The sequence below is a fragment of the Brienomyrus brachyistius genome, chromosome 22, assembly GCF_023856365.1.
Source record: "Brienomyrus brachyistius isolate T26 chromosome 22, BBRACH_0.4, whole genome shotgun sequence".
In the NCBI taxonomy this organism is placed as follows: Eukaryota; Metazoa; Chordata; class Actinopteri; order Osteoglossiformes; family Mormyridae; genus Brienomyrus; species Brienomyrus brachyistius.
The window spans coordinates 1219321-1245621 of NC_064554.1; the positions used below are offsets into that span (position 1 = coordinate 1219321).

The window sequence follows — 26301 nt, forward strand, 5'->3', positions numbered from 1 at the left end:
ATGTTTCTGTAAATACATTTAATGACCAATTTGCTGGACCAAACAACGTGTAGCTTACGGTTATTCTGATGCCTCACTATAGTTACGTACGATTAGTCGATAGTTAGGCGTGTACATTTCATTCCTAAAATTCCTTGATCGTATCGGGATCTGACCTGGAGCGCTATATGTCTAATGGTTAAACTGGTAACACTATGCTTGGTGGTAAATGTGCAGTGAAAGTTGTGTATAACAATCTACCAAAAGTTATAATGGAAAAATAAAGTTTTAAGTGAATGCTTCCTATTCAATTTTGGCAGATCTATAGATGCTCAAATCATACAATCTTACAGTATAATTTGCTGATTGTACTGAAAGTCATTTGTAGTACTGCTAACCTAATAGGCCGAAAGACATTGGTAAGCTGCAGACATCTTCCTAAAAGGTTTTAGAATAATATCCAGAGATGATAACAATCCCATATCAGTAGAGTTTAGCTTTCAACCCACAGGAGGCCATGCGTAGTGTAGCTTAGAATCCGAAGTTTAAGGGCGCGTGCTTATTTATGAGAAGGTTTTGCAGCTCAGAAAAGTATAACATAAATAAAATACTGCATACACTATATCAGAAACAACATGCATATACAAATTAATTAGCAGATACACCCCCCCCCCCCACCAAAAAAAACAATAACAATAAAACTTGATACTACTGCTTAAAGGGGAAAGGGTGCAAACGACCAGAAATGTCACTGTGTCACTCTTATCCTGGCGAGGCTGCAGGAGGTAAGTCCAGGAAGCACAATGCTCGTCACGCAGCACAGCATGGCGAAGGCAGCGAAATGAGGGCGACTACTCACTGACGGTTCCAAAACGAAAAGGGGTTTATTAAACAAAATCAAGACACACTGGGAAACCACAAAATAAAGGAATCACGAGGAGTCAGAACTCAGGAAAAACAAGTAAAGAAACTATAATTAAACAAACTAGTATAGACCAGACAACAGAACAAGGAGGACAAGCAGAGCAACTACAAGCAGTAACATAAACCAATGACAGACCAGAGCATGTGCAGGAACCAGCTAACGAGAGGAAACCAGCTAATGAGAGAACAGGTGTGACACATGAGACATTTACCCAATCAGAAAAGTACAAGGAAACAGATGGGGGAACTTAACTTGCAATGAACAATCACAGAACCTAGGGAACTTTAACAAATACCAAGATTAGGAAACATTACTACATACCGGGAATTAAATAATAGGGTTATTGATGCAGAACACAAGCAGGGCAAACCGACAAACAGAAAACTAACAGAACGTCACAAACACAGGAGAAACATAAAACCAATAAATATTATAATAATTATATATAATAATATTCATCATCACATGGAAGACTGATAGTGGTAAAATGAACACAAAACAAAGGACACTCGAACAAGAATGAGACATCTAAAATATGAATTAGAGCCCACTCAAGTTACTTGAATAAATAAAGACCCAAGAATGAGGTTCATGATCTCCAGAAAAGCAATCTCACACAAAGCCATTAACTACTGCATCAAAGATGCCTGGCTTTAAGGCAAACGTCAATGTCCTATCGAACATGGGAGGCATGAATCCCGAACACCCAATTATTACTGATATTCACACACAACCCTAAACCTTCTCTCAAAAGGTTTGGCACTTGCCGAAATCGTTATTGGACTATTCACGGCTTGAATGCTGTCTGAATTTTGTGCGCAGGATTTTGTGTGACAAGGAAGCTGTTTTATTATCTCCTGCCAGGGCCACAGTAGGGGCATGGATACCCTGACAGATTAAGGGGGGGTGGGCAACATTTTACAGGGGTCCTTGAATATGTATAATTATACATAAAACTGAGCAGGGGGGGGGGCAAGGTGACATTTCCAAGGGGGATGGAATTTTTATCTACAGTGTACCCCTGTCTCCTTCATTTTACGTAGATAAACACAGAATGAAGGACCTCAGTGATAACCTCAAGTGTCATAATCAAATTTTTGATCCTTAAACATCAGCCCATCTGCCTACCTTTTCCCCCCAGTGACTGGACCACACCGCTATGAAATCTGAGGCTGATGGGCACTGTATTGTTCACCAGGGCTGCTGTCGGATTCAACCCACACTGTCTGATCTTTTCATCACTATATTATTTTGTTTTTTTTTTTGGCGGGGGGGGGGGGGGGCATTTTCCATCCACGTATGTCTTGCCATATCACTGGGGCACAGTTGGGCAGAGATCTGACACAGAGCTCATCTCATACTTAGTGTCACAATCAAAAGCCGCGACTGGAGAATGGCCACCTCATTAAGGGATGTTTGAACCCCAGTATGGTAGTGGACAGGACATTAAACATTTCTTGAGGGTGTTTGCTGTCTGGCTGATTAACAAAAGACCAAGGTTCTCCTTCAAAAGGAACACAACAGATGACAGGACGGAGTCCTTTGCTCCTTGTTAACCTCAAGGTTCCAAAAACTGGAACACTGGCGATGACCTCACTCGTCAATACTCACAAAACATTTATAAGCTTATAATCAGGACTGGTCTTCATATTGACATTTCATTAAGACGTCATTATCAACTTGAGTTAAACCATCAAAATAGAATACCAAGACAAGTACTCAGAGTAAATAGGTTCCTGTCTAAATTGGTTTAATTATTGTTTTTTTTTTTATTACAAAGATACTTATGGACTTTGATCCATCATAATTTCTCAATGGATGACATTTGCTGCTTTTTGTCTTACAGTTTTTCCCCAAAGGTAATGTGATTGTGCAAGGTATTAACAATGTCTATCAATACTAAGACGCATTCTGATTCATGACAACTAATTAATGACAATTTTCACCAAAGAATCCTTCTTTATGACCAAGCTATGCATTAAAAATGCTGCCGAAACATAAAAATGAAAAGGGAAAAACCAAACCTTGCTTCTGCTAATGACTGTATCACCTAGAGCAGTTTAACATTTAATTCGTGTCCAATTAGCCATTTATAGTTATTTAATCATGACATGTGCAAAAGCAATTTCGTGTTATATGCTGTATCTGTAAGCTAAATGGGCCAAAGTTATTAAAAAAAAAAAAAAAAAAGAACCCCCATTAATAATTTTGGTGGCACGCTTTTGATTGCAAAATGAACATTTTAGCAATAAACCCACATCTCTAATTCAAGCAAAAATCCTTAGATAGAAGTGAAGCTATGAGAACTCATCCAGCTGATGGATGATGATGAGCATGAAACCAACACCAATTAAACAGGCTTGTAAAACTGGTCCAGCACCATTACCTACCACAAACCTGGAGCTCAGCTCTGCTTTGGAATCAGGAAGAATAAAATCAGAAAAAGGCAGGAATGAAAGGAACCCCATCATGGGTCGTTCCCTGCTTTGTGCTCATAGCCTCCATGACAGGCTCCAGACCCCCCCTCCTACAATTCTGAATAGGACAGTGTGTTGTGTGATCTTGACGATGATCTTGTGTGTTGGTTGGTCAGTCTCCTATAATCATGCATGTGTCACTAATGTTAATGTGAAACAGCTGGATGAGTCTTTCAATCTAGGAAACAAACCAATCAAAGCACAAGAAAAACTATTTAGTCAACCACAGGAGCCTTTCAGTTTTAAAGAAGTTTATAAAACCTGAAGTGGTGCACAGTGTCCTTGCTGACATAGATTATCTGGTCCTGTGTAGATGTTCTCATGTAGATAGTAAACTGTTCAGCCTTCAAGGCTGTTGATTCTAACAAAATGAGGAGATTTCTGCTCATATGACCAGAACTTTCCACACAAAGGGGACCAGTGGAGGGAAGGACTGTAAAATGGAGGCTTTTATAGACAAAACAGTGAGTTATACAAAAACAATGAATAAATCTGCATTAACTTGGGTTGTAGGTACAGCCAAACCATAGACAAAGGTCATCGGCACAAATAGAAACTGAATGGTGTGACAGGAGGTGGAGGCACTGTTTGTTTGGCTCAGAGCAAGTGATCAATCACTCCGAAGATAAAACTGATCAGTTGGACTCTTTTCTCAGCCCCTTTTCTCTGCTCTCTGCTGGCGCATACTGGTCAGTGTGCCCGATTATTTCTCTGAGGACAATTATAATGGGTACAGAAACCTTCAAAATGGGGAAGGGGGAGCCGACAAATTTAAGGGAGCAGGTGCTTGACCGGGTGGGGGGGGGGTTAGGTTTGTTCCCCACCCTACAGTAACAGCAACATGACCTTTCTTCACATTATCTCAGCCTCGTCAGCAATCAGAAAGCCCAAGCCCCCCACATAACATGTATCCATGACATGCAGCTCTGGAAATAATTAAGAAAAAAATCTGCATATTTAAGATATTTAAATCCTGGTTTCACCCTGGTTCTGCTGGCCGAAGGCTACACTGTGAGACAGGCCGCTTCCAGGCTCAAAGTTTGTATAACAGCAGTACACAACAACAAGGTGAACCAGGAGACACTGGGAACGACCAGAAATCAGCCAGGCAGAGGGCAGAAGCGACTTCCTAATGCCAGAGATGACTGATAACTTATCTGGCAGAGCCTCATAAATTGGAGATGACTTCAAGTGACCTTCAAAAGGAATGGGAAACATTAAGTGGTGTGAAGTGAACTGGTAGGACAGTTCATAACAGGCTCCTAGAAGCAGGACTGAAGACCTATAAAGCACTGAAGAAGCCCTTCAATAATGAGATGCAGGGAAAAGCCAGGGGGCAGTTTGCAAAAGAACATATATATTTTCTTCACTGATGCACAGCCCTACATTGAGAAATGAGCGAAACAAAAAATTGTGTTGTGGTCTCTAATCTAACTGTGAGCCTGACCTGCCCATATATTGCTGCTGCAGCCTTTCAGCTCCCATTTTCCATTATATCTGACCTTGACCTCCATTACCAGCTGTAAACCAGCCCAATGTCATTATAACGTATGAATAAATCAGGCCTGATACTGGAAGCGTCCTGACCATGCCAAGGCCAGACAGACACGGCCTCTGGCGCGCCGCAAGTGCAACTCAGCACCAGGCTGCCCATCCCGTGCCTCTGGACTCCGGTATCATAACTGCAGGATTTCTGCCAGGCGAGGAGGGGGCCCCCACCTGCTTAATCCCCTTCAGACCAAACACACCAAAAACACAACACAGAATGGAACGGAAAGAGAATATCATCAGCATCACATTCTAAACAATATTTCACTGATACCTTTACATGAGCATTACTGCAGATCGAATTATAGGCAATTCAGTTTTAAGCTACATTATTAATAACTTTATTTTTGTGGTATTTGGCTACTGCAATCGTTTGGTACCCCATCTTGGGTTATTCCCTGCCTTGTGTCTGTAACTTCCAGAATAGACTCCGGACCCCCTGGCCCTTCATAGGACAAGCGGGTATAGAAAATGAATGGATGGATGGATGGATGGATGGATGGATGGATGGATGGATGGATGGATGGATATTTGGCTAGCCGTCATATTTATTAGTCACTCAAAGGACAAACACCTGACCTTAGTAAACTGGGAATAGTTATGATTTTAATTATTCAGACCAAGGACTTTCAGTGTTATCTATAATTCAGAATGCAGACAGAAATCTTAAGGTGAGATCTAAGTTTGCTTTCAGCTCAGTTCTTGAGAAATGTCAAACAGAAATATCAGGAGGGATTTGTTTGTTCAAAACCTGCTTCAATATTTAATCATATAAGCATTTAAACAAGGTCATTTTAAGGGGGCTTCTGGGTATTATAGGTTGTGCTCTGTGTTTTTGAATGTGTGAGTTACTACAGTTTCGAGGTTTCTTGGTTATTTAAGCATTGAACTTTTATTTGATTTTAGAGAGGACTTCATGGCATTTTCTGATATCCATCTATCTATAAACCACTTATCTAGTACAAGGTTTGAGGAGATGGAGCCTATGCCTGCCAGAATAGGGCAGAAGGCAGGGCTAACTATGGATGGGATGCCAGTTCAGGATGTGGGCAGTTTGCCTTCAGGATGTGGGAGGAGTTTACCTTCAGGATGTGGGCAGAATTTGCCTTCAGGATGTGGTCAGAATTTGCCTACAGGATGTGGGGGTGGGGTTTTACCTGGCAGAAATCCACATTATACAGGAAGAGCATGCAAGCTCTAGGAGTAGGGGTGTAACCCAACAGTGTTACCCCACAGTGCCCTGATAATTTCTAACAGTCACTTACGAATAGTACATGAATAGTACGTGTTACAATCAGTGTGTGACTGAGAGACAGAAACATAGTAAAAAGTACAATAGTAACAATTACAATATTGCTAATACATAGTAACAAGTAACAAGTACAATAGTAACAATTACAATATTGCTTAAACATAGTAACAAGTAACAAGAACAATAATAACAAGTACATTGGAATGCTTGTCATATTATCTTTCTGTCCTTGAAAAATACACATAATTGAAAGCAAGCCTTGCGGTTCAAAGGCAGGGTCAGCGATTTACCCAGCATCCCTGAAGCATTTTGAGGAGGTTAAGAGTCTTGTTCTGGGGCCCGACAAATATGTGGCTATGCTGCTGAAGGTGGCAGGGAGATAATTACACCATGATTAAGTGCAAGAGTCTCTCTTCTTTTCATATGCAGTAGAGCAGGAAATTCCTGCCTCTTACTTTTTTGGAAGCACTCAGGGGAGGAGAGTCACATTTCATGTGCATGTTGCAGTCGGGACACATTTCAGTAAACCTACATACAGAATGACGTCATTCTATCAGATTGACGTCATTCTATCAGATTGACGTCATTCTATCAGATTGACATCTCATATGGGGGTGGGGCAGGGGCATTCAGAGGAGTGTGGATTAAAGGGAGTGACACTTCCAATAAGCCTTTAAGCCTTTCAATCTACCCTTCTTAAATTCCGTTGCTTAGAGATTTCTTAGCACTGAGTCATCTGGTCATTTTCCATTCATATCTGCATTCACTGCTTAATTAATCTCATTTTAACCACTTAATGGATTTAACAAACAGGCTGCATTTCACACTTGCAGGGAGATTCAGGTCCACCTGCACATTTGAGTTGCCTTAAAACACATCGTTTTGTTACATATTTAGATATTCGTATTTAAATGTATCATGATTATTATAAGCATATTTCCTGACTGTTCATCTTCTTTGGTTGAACAGAAGTGATCCCCTATTTATTTGTTTTATCTGAGCATCTATGCCAGACCTAAATGGTGCCGTTTTTATTGCCTCTTAATGTGAGTGCAGGGGTTGTGCATAAGTTTTTGTAACAATGACTTAAGCGACCATAGGGATGGCTGGAAGATAGATTGTGAAATGATGAATATTCATGCACTTGTGCCCCAGTGAGATGCCGATAGAGATCACATTGAGAGTTTTAAGCCATCGAGAAGAGATAATAACTTACCCAGCTTACCCCCAGAAGCACACGGCACCCTGAACAGCATGACGATCTGAAACAGGCCCAAACTCACGACAGGTTAAAGATGCCAATTCACCTCACCACATGTTTTAGGAAGACAGGTGTAATCCTGAGTGCCCAGATGAAATTGGTACAATATTGGTACAAATGTTAACAGAAAGGAAGAACCTTTTCCTTGAAATTTTCTAATTGACCTAACTAATTTTGGCCATCCTTAGTGGCTTAAGCTGCTCAATTAAGTGTCACATTCTTTTGACTTCATTAAGCGCAACTTATGTGTTAAAGATCCATACATTTATGTTTAAAAATTAACACTTTATTTAAGGCCATGTGTTTAGTAATTTATAAACATGATCATATCACATAATAATGCATTCATAAAGGATTACAATTATAATGCATTATAAAGCTATTTATAGATCATTGTAGATGACAGCTTCATAAGGCAGTCAAAATGCATAATAAACATGACTATAATATGTTATGCCTTTTCATAAATATTTATAGCCATGTTTATAATGTGTTATGAATGAATTATAATACATTATGAATGTGTTTATAAATTACTAAAAACATGGCCTTAAGTAAAGTGTAAACAAAGATCCTTCGGCTCTCAAAGTCTCACAGCGGAATGTCACTAGACCATGTGTGACGTCAGAATTCCGAAAGCAGTTTGGATGATCAAATGCCTTCATTGCAGAGTAGGTGTGGAATGCTGGAGATGTTCCAGAAATAGAAACATCAGTAGGAGTCATGAGGCAATTGAGTGATAGACTGTGACACACGGCAAAACCCCATGGGGACCGGCTATTTTAGGCTTCGCACTTAATCGGTAAATAAATATAGGTCAAGCCTGGATAATTGAGTGCAATTAAAGTCTTCCCTGGGATGCCCACACCCCGCGGAGCAGCATAACAAACACATGCATGTAAACAAATACCCAGGCAGCGAGTCACCTGTCCAGCCACAAGGGAATTAGTGACATTCCACCGCAGTTTGTTCTCGGCCCATCTGCCGCCCACAGTTCTGCCATCACACCCCAGGTCACCGTGGTGACGCCGCGCAGAAAGAATCATCCACGTGGAGCTCCTTTGTTCCATTCCCCCGGGAAGAGAGGATGTGTGCTTCAGGGACTGATGTTAGTGGTTCACCTGTAACCCAGGCTACACCCCCACACCGTGAGTGAACCACAGGATCACCCTCTGGGAGCCTGAAATCCAGGCACTTTGAATGCTAAGCTTTTGCTTCTGAAAAAATAAATAAATAAAGAACCAACACACAGACAAACAAAATCATTAAGCGAAAATAAAGCAGAAGCACATTCAGATAACCTGCAAACACCATCCAGCAAACTAACAAAGTTCTGTCAGGAATTTATATGCTGTGGGAATTCATGTGTTTTTAATCACACACAGTATTCCTAAAAGGTTCGATTATGACAGATGGATGGATAGACTGGTCTCCAGCAACTTTCAATATGCACTCTTGACATCAAAGCTGACACTCTCCCCCCCTTGAGATTTTCTATAACTTGGGGAAAAAGTGAGAAGAAACTCAGACATACCTTGACCCACACAGGTTATGAACACGGTTGGTTTTATTTTTAGCACAAGCCCCAGAATCCTTAGTGGGCCAAGGGATGATGGGAAGGGAATGAGTGTGTGGTTAAGATTTGGACAAGATGACGTAGGTATTGCGGGGGGGTAGCTATAAGAGTCTGTGCCCACGGTGACAGAGGCAACTAGGGTTGGTTCATACCACTGCAGTAACAAGCCTGTTGAGGACGATGAGGACGATGCATTGCTGGGTCCCTAAATGCCAGACAGTTCTTGGATCCCGCCATACAGGAACCTTCTGTCTTTGCATGCACTTTTGTGCTGTACCGATTCTCATTTTCCACCTTGGCTTTGGCGGACCTTTTTGATCTGTTTTAAGAAGCTGGTAGCACATTGAAGAAGCAGACCGTAATGACTCTCTCATTTCCCACATTCTTATATGAGACTCAACTTAGGCCGTGTAATTACAAATGTAGCAAGTTCACTCGACTTTTTATTTGGTTTTGATTGATGTTTAACTCGGTGTAACTTTAACAAACATTCCGGAATGCAAGTTGCTGAGACTTTAGCCCCTTTGATCCTGGTGTGTCTGATAAGTAGGGGGACACAAGGCATGGAGATGAGTCCTGGACACGTCACAGTGGAATTCTGGGAAACAAAGAACAACAAAAGGCCATGACAGCTAATTCCCCCCGGCCTGTCGTTCCTTTAGAGTTCAGCCTGTCTCATTCTGGCCTCTACTGGCCTCCTACTGGATCATGGCTCATCATGTTAATAAATAGAAAAAAAGCTACGTGAGTCACCAACTTAAAGTCTGAAAATACCAGGAAATTTCTGCCCTGAAATGGCAATGTCAGAAATCAAATCGATCAGATCAAATGGAGAGCTTTTTAATTAGGAAACGAAATCCTCCTGGCTCACCAAACCATACGCGACACTAATTGCCTCTTCCCACCCCCCCCTTACCTCCCCCCTTCCCTTCTGTAGGCCCATAAATCCACCTGACCTGCTGACGTTCAGCTGCCGAGACACACAGTGCCCTGCTGTCATGCTACAGTATTTGCAGGAAACTCCATGTCAATGGTTTGTTTTTCACTGTATCTACATTGCAAATTATACCACAAACTCCAACTGGAACCGTATGACTTGTGTGGGACCTATATATGTTGTGCTGGTCAAAAGTTTGGACACATTTACACATAGGAGGGTTGCTAATTGTTATTGGTTTTTAGATTTTAGATAGAGTGATGACAATAAATAGCATGTGACATTATGCAGTGACCAAATTTGGTGTTAAATTTTAAAAATCTCATTTCAGATTCTTTGAAGGGGCTACACTTTAGCTTGATGGCAGTTTAAGTCATGTCATTATTTAAATTTTATTTAATTATTCTCTTATATCTGTATATCTGCTGTTCGACAAAAGGAATTTCCACCCCAAGGGGATCAATAAAGTGAAGTGTAAGCTTTGCACACTCCTGATAATCTCATAACCAGTTTCAGGAAGTAATCGTCTCAGATGCAACCATTTTAACCTACACTGCCCCAAGTGGCATTAACCAGTAAGGACGTCTGAAAGAAAGTGTCATTGAGACATCAAAATCCAATCTTCCATTTTCTGAAACTGCCTATTCTCTTCACGGTTGTCGGGGGGTCCGGAGCCTTTGGGCGCAAGGGAGGGAACAAACCAGGATGGGCCACCAATGCATCACAGGGCAAATGAGTACACACCATTCACTGACACACCATTCACTGACACACCAGTCACTCACACACCAGTCACTCACACATCATTCACTCACACACCATTCACTGACACACCAGTCACTCACACACCATTCACTCACACACCATACACTCACACACCAGTCACTCACACACCATTCACTCACACATGCACACCTACAGGCAGTGGGGGGAAACCAGGGTACCCAGAGGAAACCCCACGACAACATAGAGAGAACATGCAAACTCCACACACATGGAACGCTGGCAAAGACTTGAATCCAGGTTCCAGAGGTGTGTGGTAACAGGACTGACCACTGCACAATCTTGCCACCCTGACATCAAAACCATAATAATGAAACAGATGAAGAGTAGCAGAAAAACAGGTTTTTTTGTAAAATAGCCTCAAAAACAGCAGTACTTGCATGCAGGTCATCTGGCAAGTGGAGAAAAATGTGGGGTTTCTATTTGAGACATTCCGTCCTGCCCTGGGATGTGAGTACAGTGAAACTGACTCCAACAGCCAAGCGTGAAGAAGTTTTGAGTAACTCATGAGGCTTAATTACAGCCTTCATTCTATTCTGCAGGTGCCTTCATTAGAAACGCAAAAAGCAAGAAACCAGAACTCTTGCCACAGTGAATTCGAAAGCAACATCAGGGCAGAATATTTTTGTCTCCATTGTGAATTTTATGCACCAATAAATGCGATTTCCCAGTACGATTTATGATGGTGCTGATGGTTTTAGTGTGCGCACTTCCTGTGACTCATTTTATACAGCTGAAACACCCGCACACACACACACACACACACACACACACACACACACATGCACGCACATGTAGGGTATACCTATCCTTATGGGGCCCGCTCATTCACTTCTATGGGAAAAATGCTAGCGCTAACTATGACAACCTTAACCCTCACCTAACCCTCACCAACCTGCCCTAACCATAACCATAAGTAACCAAGCAAAATGCAAGAGTTTTTGCATTTTTAACTTTTTCATAGCAGTCACAGATTTTTATAAAATAGAGTTTTCCCTTATGGGGACCAGGAAACCAGTCCCCATAAGGGAAAAAATTGATATTTATCACGTTATGGGGACATTGTGTAGGTATACCCACTCACACACACGCATGCACACACACATACATGCACACACATTGGCATACCTATCTAAATGGAGACCTTCCATAAATTTCTATGGGAAAAACACCGATCCAAATCACGACACCCTTAACCCCTACCCAGCCCTAACCTTAACTAAAAGTAGCCAAACAAAATACAAGACTTTCTGAATTTTTACTTTTTTGATTGCATTCAAAAAATTGTATAAAATTCAGGTCATCCAAATGGCACTCTGAAAAATGTCCTCAAAAACATGGAAGTTTCAGGTTTTACTATACTTCAGGGACATTTTGGTCCCTAGATGTGATCCATGCAAACACACATGCACACACACGTCTGCCACCATCAGAGGAATATATTTAGATTCCTGGCCTGTTTGCAACCTGAACTGCTTGCTTATCTCTGACAGCAGCCAATCAAACTAGATGCCTCCTGTTGGCTTATAGCCATGCATTAGCAATTCAAGGGCTGAGTAACAGATTTCCAGTCAGAGTGAGAACCAGTTCCTGGTAGTGACCCTTTCAGTTCCTGGGAGACTTAGCACTGCATAAATGCACCAGTTTCCGCCTCTGGTACAGGGCCCATCTGTCAGGCCCCAGGTCAAAGTGCAGGTTGCAGAGGAGACACAAACCACAATTTGATGTCACCAACAGGAAGGACTGCGGCTGATGCCATTAAGAGAATTTGTTCAGATCTGATAGACTGGAACTTGGAGATTTCTAGAAAACCCTCAAAATATCAAATAATAAAACGGAATGCACAGAACCATTTAAAACCACAGTGGCCATTTTGTGACAGAAAACACTGAGATTTTTCCTTGCTTAATTTTATTCTTTTCTTTTTGTTCATTAAAAGGTCATAACACAATGTCAGTGCTAATCACGCAAGACAGTCTGCCCTGTGCTTCTGGCCGTGTATGTTTTTACAAAACATTTTCTTTGCATTTGGGCAGGCTGTTGTTTGCTTGCTTTTGTTCGCTAACTCATACACCCTATAGGCAGTCAAGTCTCATACAAGTAAAGGCATTTTTCAAACATTTTTTAGTTTCACAATCAGGTTTTCTCTGCTTATTTTTCTTCCCTCCTGGAGACTGTGAAAACATCCAACTATTTCTCGGTTGTACAAGCATTAAAAAACGACTCCATTTTCATGATTACTGCAGATGTGGCGGAAACAATTGGAAATCCCTGGCAAGAAAAATGAACTTTCAACATGTTGGATTGGAGCCCCAGCATGTCCAATGTGTCCTGGGGGGTCTAGTGGCTACGTACTACACACAGACCCAGATTCACGTGCCGGCTTTTCCAGGACTAAGACAAGCTCACAGCTTCCTGGTTCCATCAACATATCCCAAGTCCCTATACTAAACTATTACCAAAAACTGGTAATTCACATAGAACATACTCATTTTTATTAGCCAGAAGTTAATTATACTATAATTTTCCCATTATTTAAACCTCTCCCCGTACTTTTACTTTTAAATGTAGTTACACAGCAATTTATTTTACAGGAACTATTTGAAGTCGTACAGACAGGGAAGCTTAGCGACGGAAGAATGCCTGTCGTGTAAAAACGGTGCGAGTTCACCCTCTAGTGTCATGTTCTGAGAATTACCTAACAGCAAAGACACTAATCCTGTAGACTCGATATTTGCATTTAAAGCCATGTAATACGGAACTGGAATGTCAATAGGAAGTGGCGCGTGGCGACATGGCAATACAGATCTTTTTGTTTATCAAATCAATTATTTCGGGTCCAATTTTTTGCGTAAAAAAAATCAAATTACTTTGCGCTTATGGTTAAAATCATAAAACATACAGGCATAGTTTTAAACAATAACATAAAAGAGTCAAGTATATAAACCCAAAGAACACATAACACAGAAATATTTATAAAGTTAATGACAATTCACAGGTGACAATTTAACAGCATTAAACAGAGCTGAGAAATTTCGATTTAATGCACAGACCGCATAAATAACATACATTCGGAGTGTAAAAAGAAGTCTGCAAAACACAAGCATACTGACATGTAGGGCTCTATAATTAAAATATATTATTTTCAAGTAATATTAATAAATGAGTATTTTAAAACAATACCATTGTGACCATTATAGGATTTAAAACCACCGTAAAATATAAACTGTACAAGTAATGGCTAACAAACCAAGCAGCGCTTACCTCTCAGGTAGGGGGTGAAATCAGTGCACCGTTCATGAAATTGTCTGGAAGCACCTGTAGGCTGTGTACTCGCTGGTTGAGGGTTACAATGTCAGGATATTTAGAGTATAAACTTGTTTAAATGTATTTCTTCTGACGGAAGTGTGAACCGATACTCCGTTACACAATCATTTGGAAAAGACATTGCTTTTTGCGAGATAAAACTACCATTACCGCGTATGTGTTATTTCCTCTTTGTCACATAGTTCATTTCAGTATTTCCAAATAATGAAAAAGAAAGTACTAGGTCACACATTTGTTAAAAAGTCAATACACTGACAGACATGTTATTTATACCTAATAAAATATAAAACTGTACGAGTGCATATAGTTGGATCGTACCAGAAGTGATTCTTTTAAATGTTTTCAGCCTGGTAAGTACCTTTATTTTAATGCCGTTCTAGTCAAAATTCACGTTCAGACCATCTGCCAAAACATTTTCCTATAGGACTCATACATTGACTGATCCATATAAGGCAGCTGTGGATGTCGTTTTAACTATATCAAAAGTTGAAAAGAATTCAGCTTTTGACAGACCGTGATCGATGCAATACTTCAGGCCTCTGTACGTAAGCACATCATACAACAATCCTGAACTACGCTTGATGACAAATAACGCCCTCTAGTGGTGGCTAAGGATACAGGGGGATATAAAGTGCTACCCATAGCCTAGGCCCCAGGTTTTAAAACCGGACCTGTTCAATTACGCTATACGGGGGAAGAGAGTCTGCATTTATTGATTTGTCCTATGGGATAAATGTTCATTGAACATCATATGTTTTGGTTAAAAAAATCTTTTGGATTTTGCTGGTGTGAAACAGGTTGTGGCCAGTAGCTTTTGAATATATTGAGATGCATTAAAATGAATGTTTGGACACAATGGAAACTTTCTGACACTATTACCCTCATAGAGAGTGACTAAATACCCCTGTCTTACACCTACAGCTTGAGTCTCACTCATTCACACCCTTGACGTAGCGTAAATGCGCACAGGATGTTTCTGTAAAAAAGGAACGAAAAGTTATTCCATGTAAGCTGATGCGTAGTGAGTAAAATGCTGTATGCAGATCGCTGCTCAGTTTCAGCTAACGACACACTCTGCTCGCCCATTTCCTTATGTTCTATAAATCGGTATCACCGACAGGCACGCAGCTCAATATTAAAGACTTTTAAAAACCGTCGTAAGTAAAAAAAAAAAATAGATCATACTTCGCTTATTCACATTGATGTACCTTGTATGTTTGTTTATCTTGCTCAATACTAAATGTGTTTAGTGCTAATTTCTTCTCAACTGAACTTTGAATCATCTCGCTTATTTTACAGCTAGTTTGATACAAAAGTTTTTTGAGAGCGGGGGGAGGGCTATCCCTCCAGCCATGATGCCGATGAGTCCATATCATTCTCTTAAGCACAGAAGACCATTCTGAAACACCAGCAGTCTTCCAAGTTCTACCCTTAAACTGGACTTGATCTGAAGACCTTTCTTGAATTAGGTGCGGCAGCCATGATACGAATGCCCCAGGACTCAGGGAAGTGGGGGCTGTGTGGGTAGGAACAGGAGGCCGGTCTGTGTGAACAACTTACAACAGCAGGGGAATGAGGCTGCATGAACGACCCATGCGGTGAGTCGAGGAGCAGGGCTGAGGAGAAGCCTCCTGTCTCGGGGGTGGGCGAGGGGGGTCAGTGGGTGGTGCGCGTAGTTATGTTTGCCCTTCAGAGCTCTGGCTGCCTCCTACTGCACCGCCCGCGCCCGCTCACGGTCCTTCATCTTCTCTTCCTCGCGCCGTTTCATGGCCTGAATCACCGCCATCTCCTTTGCTTCCTTCTTCTGGTTCCTGGCCTCGAACTGCAGCCTGGGACACATACGCCGAGCCGTTAAGTAGGGGGTGGGGTGGGGAGGGACTCGGATCGCGTGGGCTCATGCGGGCCTCCTGCTTTCACACAGTTCACCAGCAGGGCGGCGCCACGTGTCACCTGTTCTTGATGATTCTCTGCACGATGTCATCAGTGGTGAGGCTGTTTCCACTGTCTACCGTGCGAAGGATACCTCTCTTCTTTGGTTCCTGCACAAGAAGGGAGGAGACGACAACAATTACGACATGCATGAGACATGTAACACGCACCAACATGACCGTATAAGCCAAATTAGTCATTAGCCATACTTTCCATAGAGATAGACAATGGTTAATGCCCATCCACCCACAGAGGCACCTTGCTGACCTGTGGCAAATATGCTAAGGCTCAGATGTATCATGGGGTTTTCGAGGCTGAAGCCCTGAATGAATATGAACAAGCCCCAAATGATCTGTTTAGCTCAGATGTTTCAACAACCATGTTCTCAGTTTGAGAATTCCATATATCACAACAGCCCTAGGGCTTCCTAAACCTTCATAGTGCTGCGATCACCGTACCTTCAGAGATGAAATTCAATATTATGACACTCAGACAGATTAGGTCTCTGGGTTACGCCCCCTACGTCTTAAAATCCTAGCAACCCCTTTGCTAGGGATATTTTTAAGCAAACAAATATATACTATGTAACACATATATATTTTTAGATTAAAAAGAAATAACTGACTAATCTTGGTCCTGCATTTATCCATAAGCCAGTAAATGTATCTGTGTGTGTGTGTGTGTGTGTGGTCCAGATATGCCCTACGTTGTGGGGACCTAATGTCTCCATAACGCGATAAAAACGGGTCATTTTGATGTTGTAGGGGACCATTTTTCCAGTCCCCATAAGGATAACCTCAATTTTAAAAAATCTGTGATTGCAATCAAAAAAATAAAAATTTATTCAGCCTTCAGACTTTTGTATTTTCTTTGGTTACTTATGGTTAAGGTTAGGGCTGGGTAGGAGATAAGGTCGCCTTAGTTGAGATTAGGGTTTATGTCATAGAAATGAATGGATGATCCCCACAAAGACATGAATACAAACATGTGTGTGTGTGTGTGTGTGTGTGTGTGTGTGGGAGCGGGATCGGGGACTCACAGCATACGGATCAGAGCCGTCCTTGTCAGGAAACACCTCCGTCTTCCCGTGACACACCAGGTCCACCTGTGAAGGCAGGAGTATGAGTCTGGTGCCGCCAAGCGTCACATGACCACTGCCAAGCGTCACATGACAGCCGCCAATTGCCACATGACAGCCACCAAGCATCACATGACAGCGCCAAGTATCACATGACAGCCGTCTCGCTTCCAGAGGACGGCCCGCCTACCTTGAAATGATCCAGCAGGTCCCGTGTGACTGCGTAGGGCGCCCCGATCACGACCTCGGAGACGTACTGGCGAGGGTGAGAGTACAGTCAGAAGGGGGGGCGACTGGCCCCTTAAACAAAGCATGATTGTGCGTACAGGCATTCAGCACGTACCCTGCAGGCCAGCACGCTCAGCGTCCTCTCGTGGATGTTCATGATGGGATAGTTCTTTCCTTTGTAGCGGTTCACCTCCTGCCACACACACACACACACACAACGGGAGTTAATGCGGGAGTTAATGCCAGAGGAGGTTTGGAACTCTGCAGTTATTGAGTCAACAGAGCGTTGGTGACTTTTACGTAGTATGCGGCTCAGCACTTGGCGACCCCGCTCTGTTACTTTACGTGGTCTGGAAATGGAAATGTTCAGGAACAATAGGAACTGCCTCGAATGTGTGACCTATTGTTCCTGAACATTTCCAGTTTGCAATAATGCAGTTGACCGTGGAATATCTAGCAGGGAAGAAATCTCACAAACTGATTTTTGTGAGGGTGGCATCCTGTGACTGTATCTCGCTTGAATTCACTGAGCTCATCAGAACGACCAATTCTTTCCACAAATGTTAGTAAACCTGACTGCATTGCTAGGTGCTTGATTTGTCCATATAGTGTATAGATATGCAATTGTACTGCTCTGGAGATTTCAAGTTCTCTGGACCAAAAGACAGCAGTCATTTTTATTTTGAATATCATATAATTATTGATTTAAGTTGTTTTATTGGTGCACTTATGTTCCATACAGTTTTGAGATGACTTTGCTAAAAGGTATAGTGTTTATTTCCCCCCCCACCCATAATGAGGCACTGATGTCCATAAACCATTTCTCAGAAAAGTGAATCATATATCAGTGTCAGTCCGCCAAACCAGGCTCTCATCCAGAATGCATACGCTTATTGGGAGAGTCAATATTTATGGAGAGCCAAAAATCCTGACTGGAGGGCGTGCAGAGTAATGGTCGATGACGGACAGGGTAACCAACCAATGTGAGGTGAAGGGGCGGCAAGTGGGCGGGATTAATACAGTCACCTGGTCGAAGTGCAGACCCACGATGATGTAAGGCTTGTCCGACTGCTTGTGCGCAGCCTCCAGGAAGTCCACGTGGCCAATATCTGAGAGGCACGAGGTCAAGGCAGACGCGCGTTAAGGTGGGGCAAACCACGTGCCTGTTGGGGGGGTTGGAGGGGTCGACCCGCCTGCCGAGCTGAGGATACGGAAGAGGTCAAAAGCGCCGGCCACGTAGATGATGGTGTCTCCAGGCTGCGGCTCCTTCCCAGAGGCAAACTGGATGATCTTGCGTGACGTCTGGAGGAACTGGGACACACCCGTCCAGGGACTGTGGCACTGGGGACCCTGCTGTGCCCACAACGGGGACACAGACGTGAACTAAATTACACGGTGATCCAGTACCCTCTGCATCACACTGGCGGCTGGAGGTGCTTTGACGGACGTCCATTACACTGGGCCGCCCCGGGGCCGTACATAACGGGGACACATTATAGAAACAAACACAACGTCTCACGCATAACTGTACATGAGGAAGAGGTGAAACCGGGGGTGTAGGAACAGTAGGGATGTGTACGCCTCACCCCCCAATATATAATTTGGCTTCATTTGCCAACCCCCCCTCCAAAAAATAGACCTTTGCATTTAAATTATTAAGTTGTGTCCCTGCTGTACCAAATGCTCTGCTATGCCACTGAGTGAAGCCCCCAAACATGCATACTGTGTATATTATAATCTGAATTAATAATACTAAAAGGAAAACAACAATAATAACAAGCTTACACCCCTATTAAAGTTTTAATAACACTGGCCCCCTTGTGGCTATAAGACGGAACTACCATTTAGGGCCTTGGAAAAAAAGCAGTGAAAACATAAATTCTCTGGTTTTTTAAACTATTTTAACTGTATAATAGTGAATACAATGTAATACTGACTGTTACAATTTGCTTGGTTATTGTTTCTGAGAAAAATACATACGGTTGGCCTCGCATTCAGGAACAAACCATTGTATTCATTAGGCCCTGAGTAGGATTATAGCCCTGGCTGTGAATTATACCCACAATACAGGCCTTTGTTTCTGTCTGTCTAGCATCTGCAGGCCTCTACACTCGACCACTGTGATGCAAAAAGGTCGACCAAGTCCCCAAAGAGAACCGGAGCCACGGGAAACCCAGAACCAAAAAAACAGGCCAAACAGACCTGAACCTGGAAACAGGCCAGTTAGAAGATCCAAAAGATCCAATACAAAAGAACGGTCAGGTTTCTCTGATCAGAACGTCGACCACAGTTTTTGTTTTACCATAAATAAAATTAAATCAAACAAACACAACAGGTAACTGTCCCATTCTATGGCACCAAAAAGACATCCACACACACCACCTACCTTTCCAAAGTTGTCAGTATATTGCTGGTAGTCTGAGTTTCCCTACAGGGTAAAGAGATATAGGCTTAGCATCTGAAAGGGAAGCACTCGGACTCAGTGCTCCATGTGGTCGTCGAAGACCTGACTCACGATGTTGCTGTGGTGTGCTTTGGTCATCAGGAGCATTCGGCCAACCAGATCGGTGGTGGACACACCCTGTGTCCTTTTGCACTCCCTGAAATGCATCAGAACGCCCACACTGCTGAAACAGCACCCTCCCTTCAACACTGTGACACCAGCACAACTCAAATTGCATAGATGGTAGATGGAGGAGACTCAAAAACTCAAATATGAAGGCAAGGAATGCGTGACAGGATCCAAGACGAAGCCCAACCCAAAATGACCGCAATGCTCCTCAGCATCTCGGGGTTACCTGTATCTGCCTGACCTCTTCACCTCATCGTACGTATCCTTCCCATCCATCGTTAACGTGATGTCATCTGCAGGCAGATATACGATGAGAGGCTGAGTGGCCAACAACAGTGACCAACCGGTATGTGATATCATTGATGTGTTTCATGTCACCTTTCAACAACATGTAGTCTTTTCAGAATCATTTTCAGTAATTTGCCGCTCCTGCCACAGTCCGTTTTAGGGGGCGCCACAGTCTCATTTTTACCTCCATGGACGCAGAAGTCACAGGTGTACTTGTCCAGCGTCTCCAGCGTGGTGACGTACGGCGCCTCTTCCACAATTTCGTCCACCCACTTGATGGCACGGACCATCTTATAGCGTTCAGCCTGAGTGAAAACCGGGGGACCCTTGTGCTTAGAGATCTCTTCTGGTGCCGGGAATGAGAGAGAAGAAGGGTGGAGCTTAGGACAGTGTTCTCAAGTCAAGGGATTCCCAGACAGTCCACATTTTTGCTGCCTCCCAGCTTCAAGCCTGCCTGAACCAAACTCACAGATCTGCGAAAACTACATGTACATGTTTCCTTTATGTATTTCATTGAATTATACCTTGGTTACATATATGGCATCTGTCAATAAGTTTACAGTCCCATTCATTTACTCATTTTACCTTACTGTGAATGCAAAGAAAACGGCAGCCAATGCTGTTTTCTATGAATTAGTAGGCGTAACATTAGTATACTGTTCTGTAAATGTGCTAGTGTGACAAATATCTGTTAGGCGATACTGTACTCTATTTTTACATCAAACGTGTTTTTTTTTAAAGGTAATGTGTTAAGCTAACTTTTCAGTGAAATTAAAGTGTTTTGGGAGCATGACTGGGGTCATATTTAGTGTTTAAACTATAGAAACAAGAACATATTACCATTTTAGTGTCTCTACCAAACATCCACGAATCCTCCTCATTCGCGACGGGTTCTGGAACCAAACCAAGGTCTGACTGTACCTGGTATTATTATGTTGGGAACTGGGAGGGGGAAAATATGTGGACTGTCTAAGGGTGACCAAGGACAGGGTTGAGTAACACTGTGTTACAAGACACCCATAGTCCACATGTCATAAAACACACCTGCACAATGTAAACGACGCAGCTCAAGGTGTTAATTGAATAATTGAAGTTATGTGTTGTCCGTAAACCTACTGGTGGGTTTGGACTCTGGAGACTGGGGAATCCTGCAGAATGTGCCATGTCAGGACACCCCGAAGGATGTTCTAGTCACCCAGACACTAGGCCTGGCCTGCATGTAGACTCACCGTCGGTATGGACTCCCACAATGAGGTAATCGCCCATGGCCTTGGCCTGACGCAGCTGGTTGGAGTGCCCATAGTGCACCATGTCATAGCTGTACAACAGAGACGCAAGCAGAGAGTCAAGCATGAGTATGTAAGTAAGAATCGTTACATGTCAGTAGCAAGCGGGTAACTGCCTGTAACTTCCACTGTCATAGCCTTGAAGTAAAGTGCAGCCACAGGTCAGCATGCGATAAACACGGTGAGGCCGGAAACGATAGCTGTGCTTCATTGTTAAAAATTACCACTGAACTTTGATAAGAGGTTCAATGAGGCCCATTGATCACCGTCCTTTACTTAGCTGATTTGTAGCTAATTTGCTAAGGTTTGCATTGACCATTGCTTAGCTAATTTGCTCTTTTTTTTTACTTCAGCCTTTGCTTAGTTAATTTGCTATTTTTTCCCCATAGCTAATATGCAAATTTTTGATGGAAAACTTGAGCTGACCTTAGGCTACCTAATTTGCAATTGTTTTACATTAGCCTTTGCTTAGCTAATTTGCTTTTTTTTTTACATTGACCTTTGTTTAGCTAATTTTCTCCTGTGAAGACAGATCCCGCCAAAACCCGTCCTCTGCAGGTTCGGTGTCAGTGTGCTGTGGGCTAAGTGGCGGGAACGCAACTAGAGCAGGGCCGATGTGTCCCCGAAGGTCACGTGATCCTGTGGGGCAGGGGATCCTCCATCCCAGGAGGCACATCGATAACACCGGGCATGAGAAACGGGACGCCTCACTCGCCATGCCTATCGTCTCAGTTTACTTCTTTGCCTTGCATCTGTTTCCATGAGGTGACTGTACCGTCCCCCTGAGTCCTGTCACGACCGTGCCGGTGCACCTGTTACACACTCCATAAGTCCAGCTCAGGTTTTACATGCCACTGATAACCTGTCAACTTGAATTTAACATAGAAATAGCACAGAACTTTACTGTTATTTAGTGTAACAGTCCCTAAAATTTGCACTGCTCTGCTTCTGAAATCTTTTACCCATTTCAAGCTCCTGTTAAAAACACAATTATTCAATGAATATTATTCATCTTCCTGTTTGTAAGCTGTACTGCCTTGATGAATGTATTTTTTTTTTGCTGAATTGTAGTGTCCCTGAGTGTATGATAGGTGCTATTTAAAGAATGTGTCTGTGCTCAGGTGTTCAGATACTAGCTGTAATATGCAACGTTATTTAAAATCATACAGTATGGTTGGCTTCAAAAATAAGACATCAGTTATAGTCTATGCCAAGAGGTGCTTTTGTCATTTAAAAAAGAAACTAGCCATTTTATACTAAAAAATAATTAAGACGCTATGCATCTTGATCGCTCAGGTGATCGTGCTGAATGGAGTAAACATCAGTCGATTGATCGGTTGAATATCTGACCAAGGAGTATCTATCTAGTAAGGCTCTGCCGCCAGAGTGTGGTCCGGTTTCAGAGACATCGCACTGCTGTCTGAGAGCCACGTCACTCCCGGTCAGGAGGAGGGGCCTATATCGCATCACGGAAAACAATAGCCCTTAGATGGAAACATCCGGCACATTGACACTCTGACACACATTCATGCCCATGGTAATGTAAACACCAAGGGATGAACTGTGTGTGTGTGTATGTGGTGTAATATGTACCACATTGTGAGGACCAAATGCCAAAAGTCTTGTATTTTGTTTGGTTACTTATGGTTAAGGTTAGGGCTGGGAAGGGATTAAGGTTGTCATAGTTAGGGTTAGGGTTATGTCCATAGAAATGAATGGAGAGTCTTCACAAGGAAAGGAATATAGGAGCTGTGTGTGTTTGCAGCTAGTAGGGGGTGACGGTAGTCGGACCTTGAACCACTGTCCTGTCATGCTGATGCAGGCAAGAACTTTGACTCCTGTCACCCCCCCATCCTCTATCTCTCCATCTAGGTGAAAGTAAGCAGATACGTCAGGCATCCTAGACAGGTGACGGGGCACAGCATGCACACACAGAGGGGCAATAAGCCACGATACGCAGAGCAGAAGCAATGCAGATGACGAGAGACAAACGAATCCCACACAAGAGGACGTACTAACACACTGAGCAGAACCTTGCTATCACTAATGGTTACAGTAATACACAACTCAGCACTGATTCCCAGAACACATTCATTTTATCACTTCATTTTAATTGTATAATCAACAGTACAATGAATTACCACCATAATTAACTCCGAACTACACTATATGACCACGCAGTTGAAGAGCTATAAAATACTTGCTTATAGTTGTACAACAACTTTTTCACAGCTGTGCTTATTGCTTTCATGTGGAATGTTTAACATACACACTGCTCCTTGACTGTGTCCATGGAATATCAGCACAAAATACTGCCTGACAAATGCTGGAAACGTTCTCCATACAGGAGCGATCCTGAGAAAGTTTAACCTCACTCAGAGAACCGGAGTTACGCCTCTCTGGGGGAGACCGGAATCTCACACATGCATACCCCTGCCTACAGTTTTATTGTTCTGGAATTTGAGGCATCCATCCTGCATCAGACCCGGAAAGTGGAAACAGCTGGAATCCTAAAAGATACAAAGCTGCGGGAATCCCACCCTAGAGACAAATACGCAGACTTAGAAAGTTTCTGAGCAGGATCACTAGTAATGGGTCGGAGAACAATGTCAAGGTTCCATGCAGAATCCAATATCTGCTGGGCACCTCTAAGTCACCAGGGATAAGGTACTTCTAATTAACAGTCATCCCTTCTCGTTGTCACAACAGAGCAAAAAGGTCACTACATGGCCACTACATGAGACGGAAGTCCACTACACAGGACTAAAGGTCACTACACATGATTAAAGGCCACTACAGAGGACTAAAGGCACCTGCACAGGACTATAGGCCACTACACAGGACTAAAGGTACCTGTACAGGACTATAGGCCACTACACAGAACTAAAAGCACCTGTACAGGACTACAGGCCACTACACAGAACTAAAGGCACCTGCACAGGACTACAGGCCACTACACAGAACTAAAGGCACCTGCACAGGACTACAGGCCACTACACAGGACTAAAGGTACCTGCACAGGACTACAGGCCATTACACAGGACTAAAGGAAATTACACAGGACTAAAGACCACTACATAGGACGCAACTACACAGGTTTAAAGGCCACTGCACAGGACTAAACACCACTGCACAGGACTAAAGGCAACTAAACAGGACTAAAGTCCCCAGAAGGAGACTAAAAGCTAACTGCACAGGGCAAAAGCCCATTGAATGGGGCTATTACTGCACCATTTCTACATCATAAATGTACTTGGTGATTTGAACTGGGTAACAGCTTGAAATTGGGAATCTCTTTCAAATTTCTTTGTATTTTCCAGCATGTTACATTTGAAACTTTTGCTTTAAGCTCTTATTTCTGTATTTCTACTGCTTTTTGGATGAAATAAATACCTCAATACAATGTAAATGCAGAAATGTACAGTTAATATCTGAACAGCCTTATTGACATGAATTACATTTCCCTCAACCTCCCACTGTAGTAATTTCACTGCCAATTCTGAAGAGAGACCTTGGATCTATCCGCTGTATTTTACATCTGTGAGTGTCGTGTGCCACACAGAGCGATAGATTTAAAACAAAGCGCCATCTGTCCCTGTGAAAACGCAACAAACTGATGTGAGTGAGTACAGAACGATCCTTTGGGTCATTGCCCCCTGACTTCGGGTTGTTTGGACAGCATATTTGATATAACGCTTGCGGAGTAGCTATTACGTGTAAATTACATGTCACAGTCCGAGTTACGAAAAGAACAATACTTAATAATAATAATAATAACATTTTAAATTTTTTGGTAGGTTTTAAAACCATAAATTCAAACCTTTTCAGAGTAAAGGGCCTCTAGACGTCACAACGTTTTTTCAAACGGCAGACCTGGGACCTTAATAAAGGCAGCCTCGAGACCCTGTAAAATTTTTTATTCTATTTTAAAGGAAGGCGCCGTGATGACCTTCATTAAGGCAGCTCGCGGGATGTCGCACTTTGACAGATATCGTGAGGCAGGCGCACGCACGATTTGACACTGCGAGAGCCGGTCATTTTTTTACGTCACATCGCTCGTTCAAGCAGAACGGCCTTAACATGATCCTTCGTAGATGAATAGAGCAATTGCGTATGTGCTAGCTTAACTTACCAGAGCCGGCAATAACAACAACAAAAAACAACAATATAATAATAATAATAATTCTGCCTATATTAAAATGAATGAAACTGAAAGTCGCAGCGTGAAGAAATTTTCCAGATCATGCATAGCTTTATTAACTTTCTGAAAGTGATATTCATATTTTACTACATATCTTGAATGAAATCCATGCCGAAAGGGGCTTTCTTACCATCCGTCGCACCACACACGGATGGTTCGCCTTCGTTTCTCGGGACTACAAGTCGTGCTTGCTGGGGCAGCTCCTGCCTCTTTCCCCTGCTGGTTCGCCGTGTGGTGACCGTTCTTGATCATATTTTATTAAGAGGTGTTCTGTGCTGTATATTCACAGTGTCGAGATACGTGCAAATGAAAGTAATATGAGGATGAGAGGAATAACGCCAGAGAGGTATCAGGAATGAGGATGCGCCAAACGTTATGTCCTCGTCTGCAGCTTTGCCGGCGTCTGCGAGAAAGTAACGCTTGGGCGATAGGGGCAACGCCTCCTTTGCCGGGGGATGTGGCGTCATACGGCATTGCATCGTACGATGGGGCTGCTAGATCACAGGCTCCCTGTTACATAACTACTGCCTTTCCCGCTGTCACGTGACCTGTCACGCTCAGCCCGGCTGTACTGTCGAAGGTAGCAAAGCTGCGATATGATTGATTTTTAATAGGAACCGCAGAACATATCTAACCAGTTCCACGGTGGGATGA

General features: G+C 42.8%; 1 protein-coding gene across 6 annotated transcripts in view; it reads right to left on the minus strand.

Moving 5' to 3' along the window:
- LOC125717863 (ethanolamine-phosphate cytidylyltransferase-like) overlaps positions 1-26186 on the minus strand; it is a 26670-nt gene extending 484 nt beyond the window's left edge. The window contains exons 1-14 of one of the 6 annotated variants that reach the window (XR_007384650.1): positions 25778-26186; positions 21390-21478; positions 20345-20506; positions 20099-20165; positions 19816-19900; positions 19687-19728; positions 18512-18653; positions 18327-18409; positions 17416-17493; positions 17263-17328; positions 17034-17099; positions 16016-16104; positions 15626-15894; positions 8369-8659 (exon numbers count right to left, since the gene is read on the minus strand). Coding sequence is in view for 4 of the 6 variants with exons in the window: in XM_048991209.1 (XP_048847166.1) it covers positions 15774-15894; positions 16016-16104; positions 17034-17099; positions 17263-17328; positions 17416-17493; positions 18327-18409; positions 18512-18653; positions 19687-19728; positions 19816-19900; positions 20099-20165; positions 20345-20506; positions 21390-21478; positions 25778-25899 (1212 nt within the window). In the remaining 2 variants the exon portion in view is untranslated. Of the gene's footprint in view, positions 1-8368; positions 8660-12632; positions 15895-16015; positions 16105-17033; positions 17100-17262; positions 17329-17415; positions 17494-18326; positions 18410-18511; positions 18654-19686; positions 19729-19815; positions 19901-20098; positions 20166-20344; positions 20507-21389; positions 21479-23237; positions 23315-25777 lie in introns of those variants that run through there. The other 5 variants (XR_007384649.1, XM_048991212.1, XM_048991211.1 and 2 more) reach the window with 5 other exon arrangements.
- Between the last annotated feature and the right edge of the window lie 115 nt (positions 26187-26301).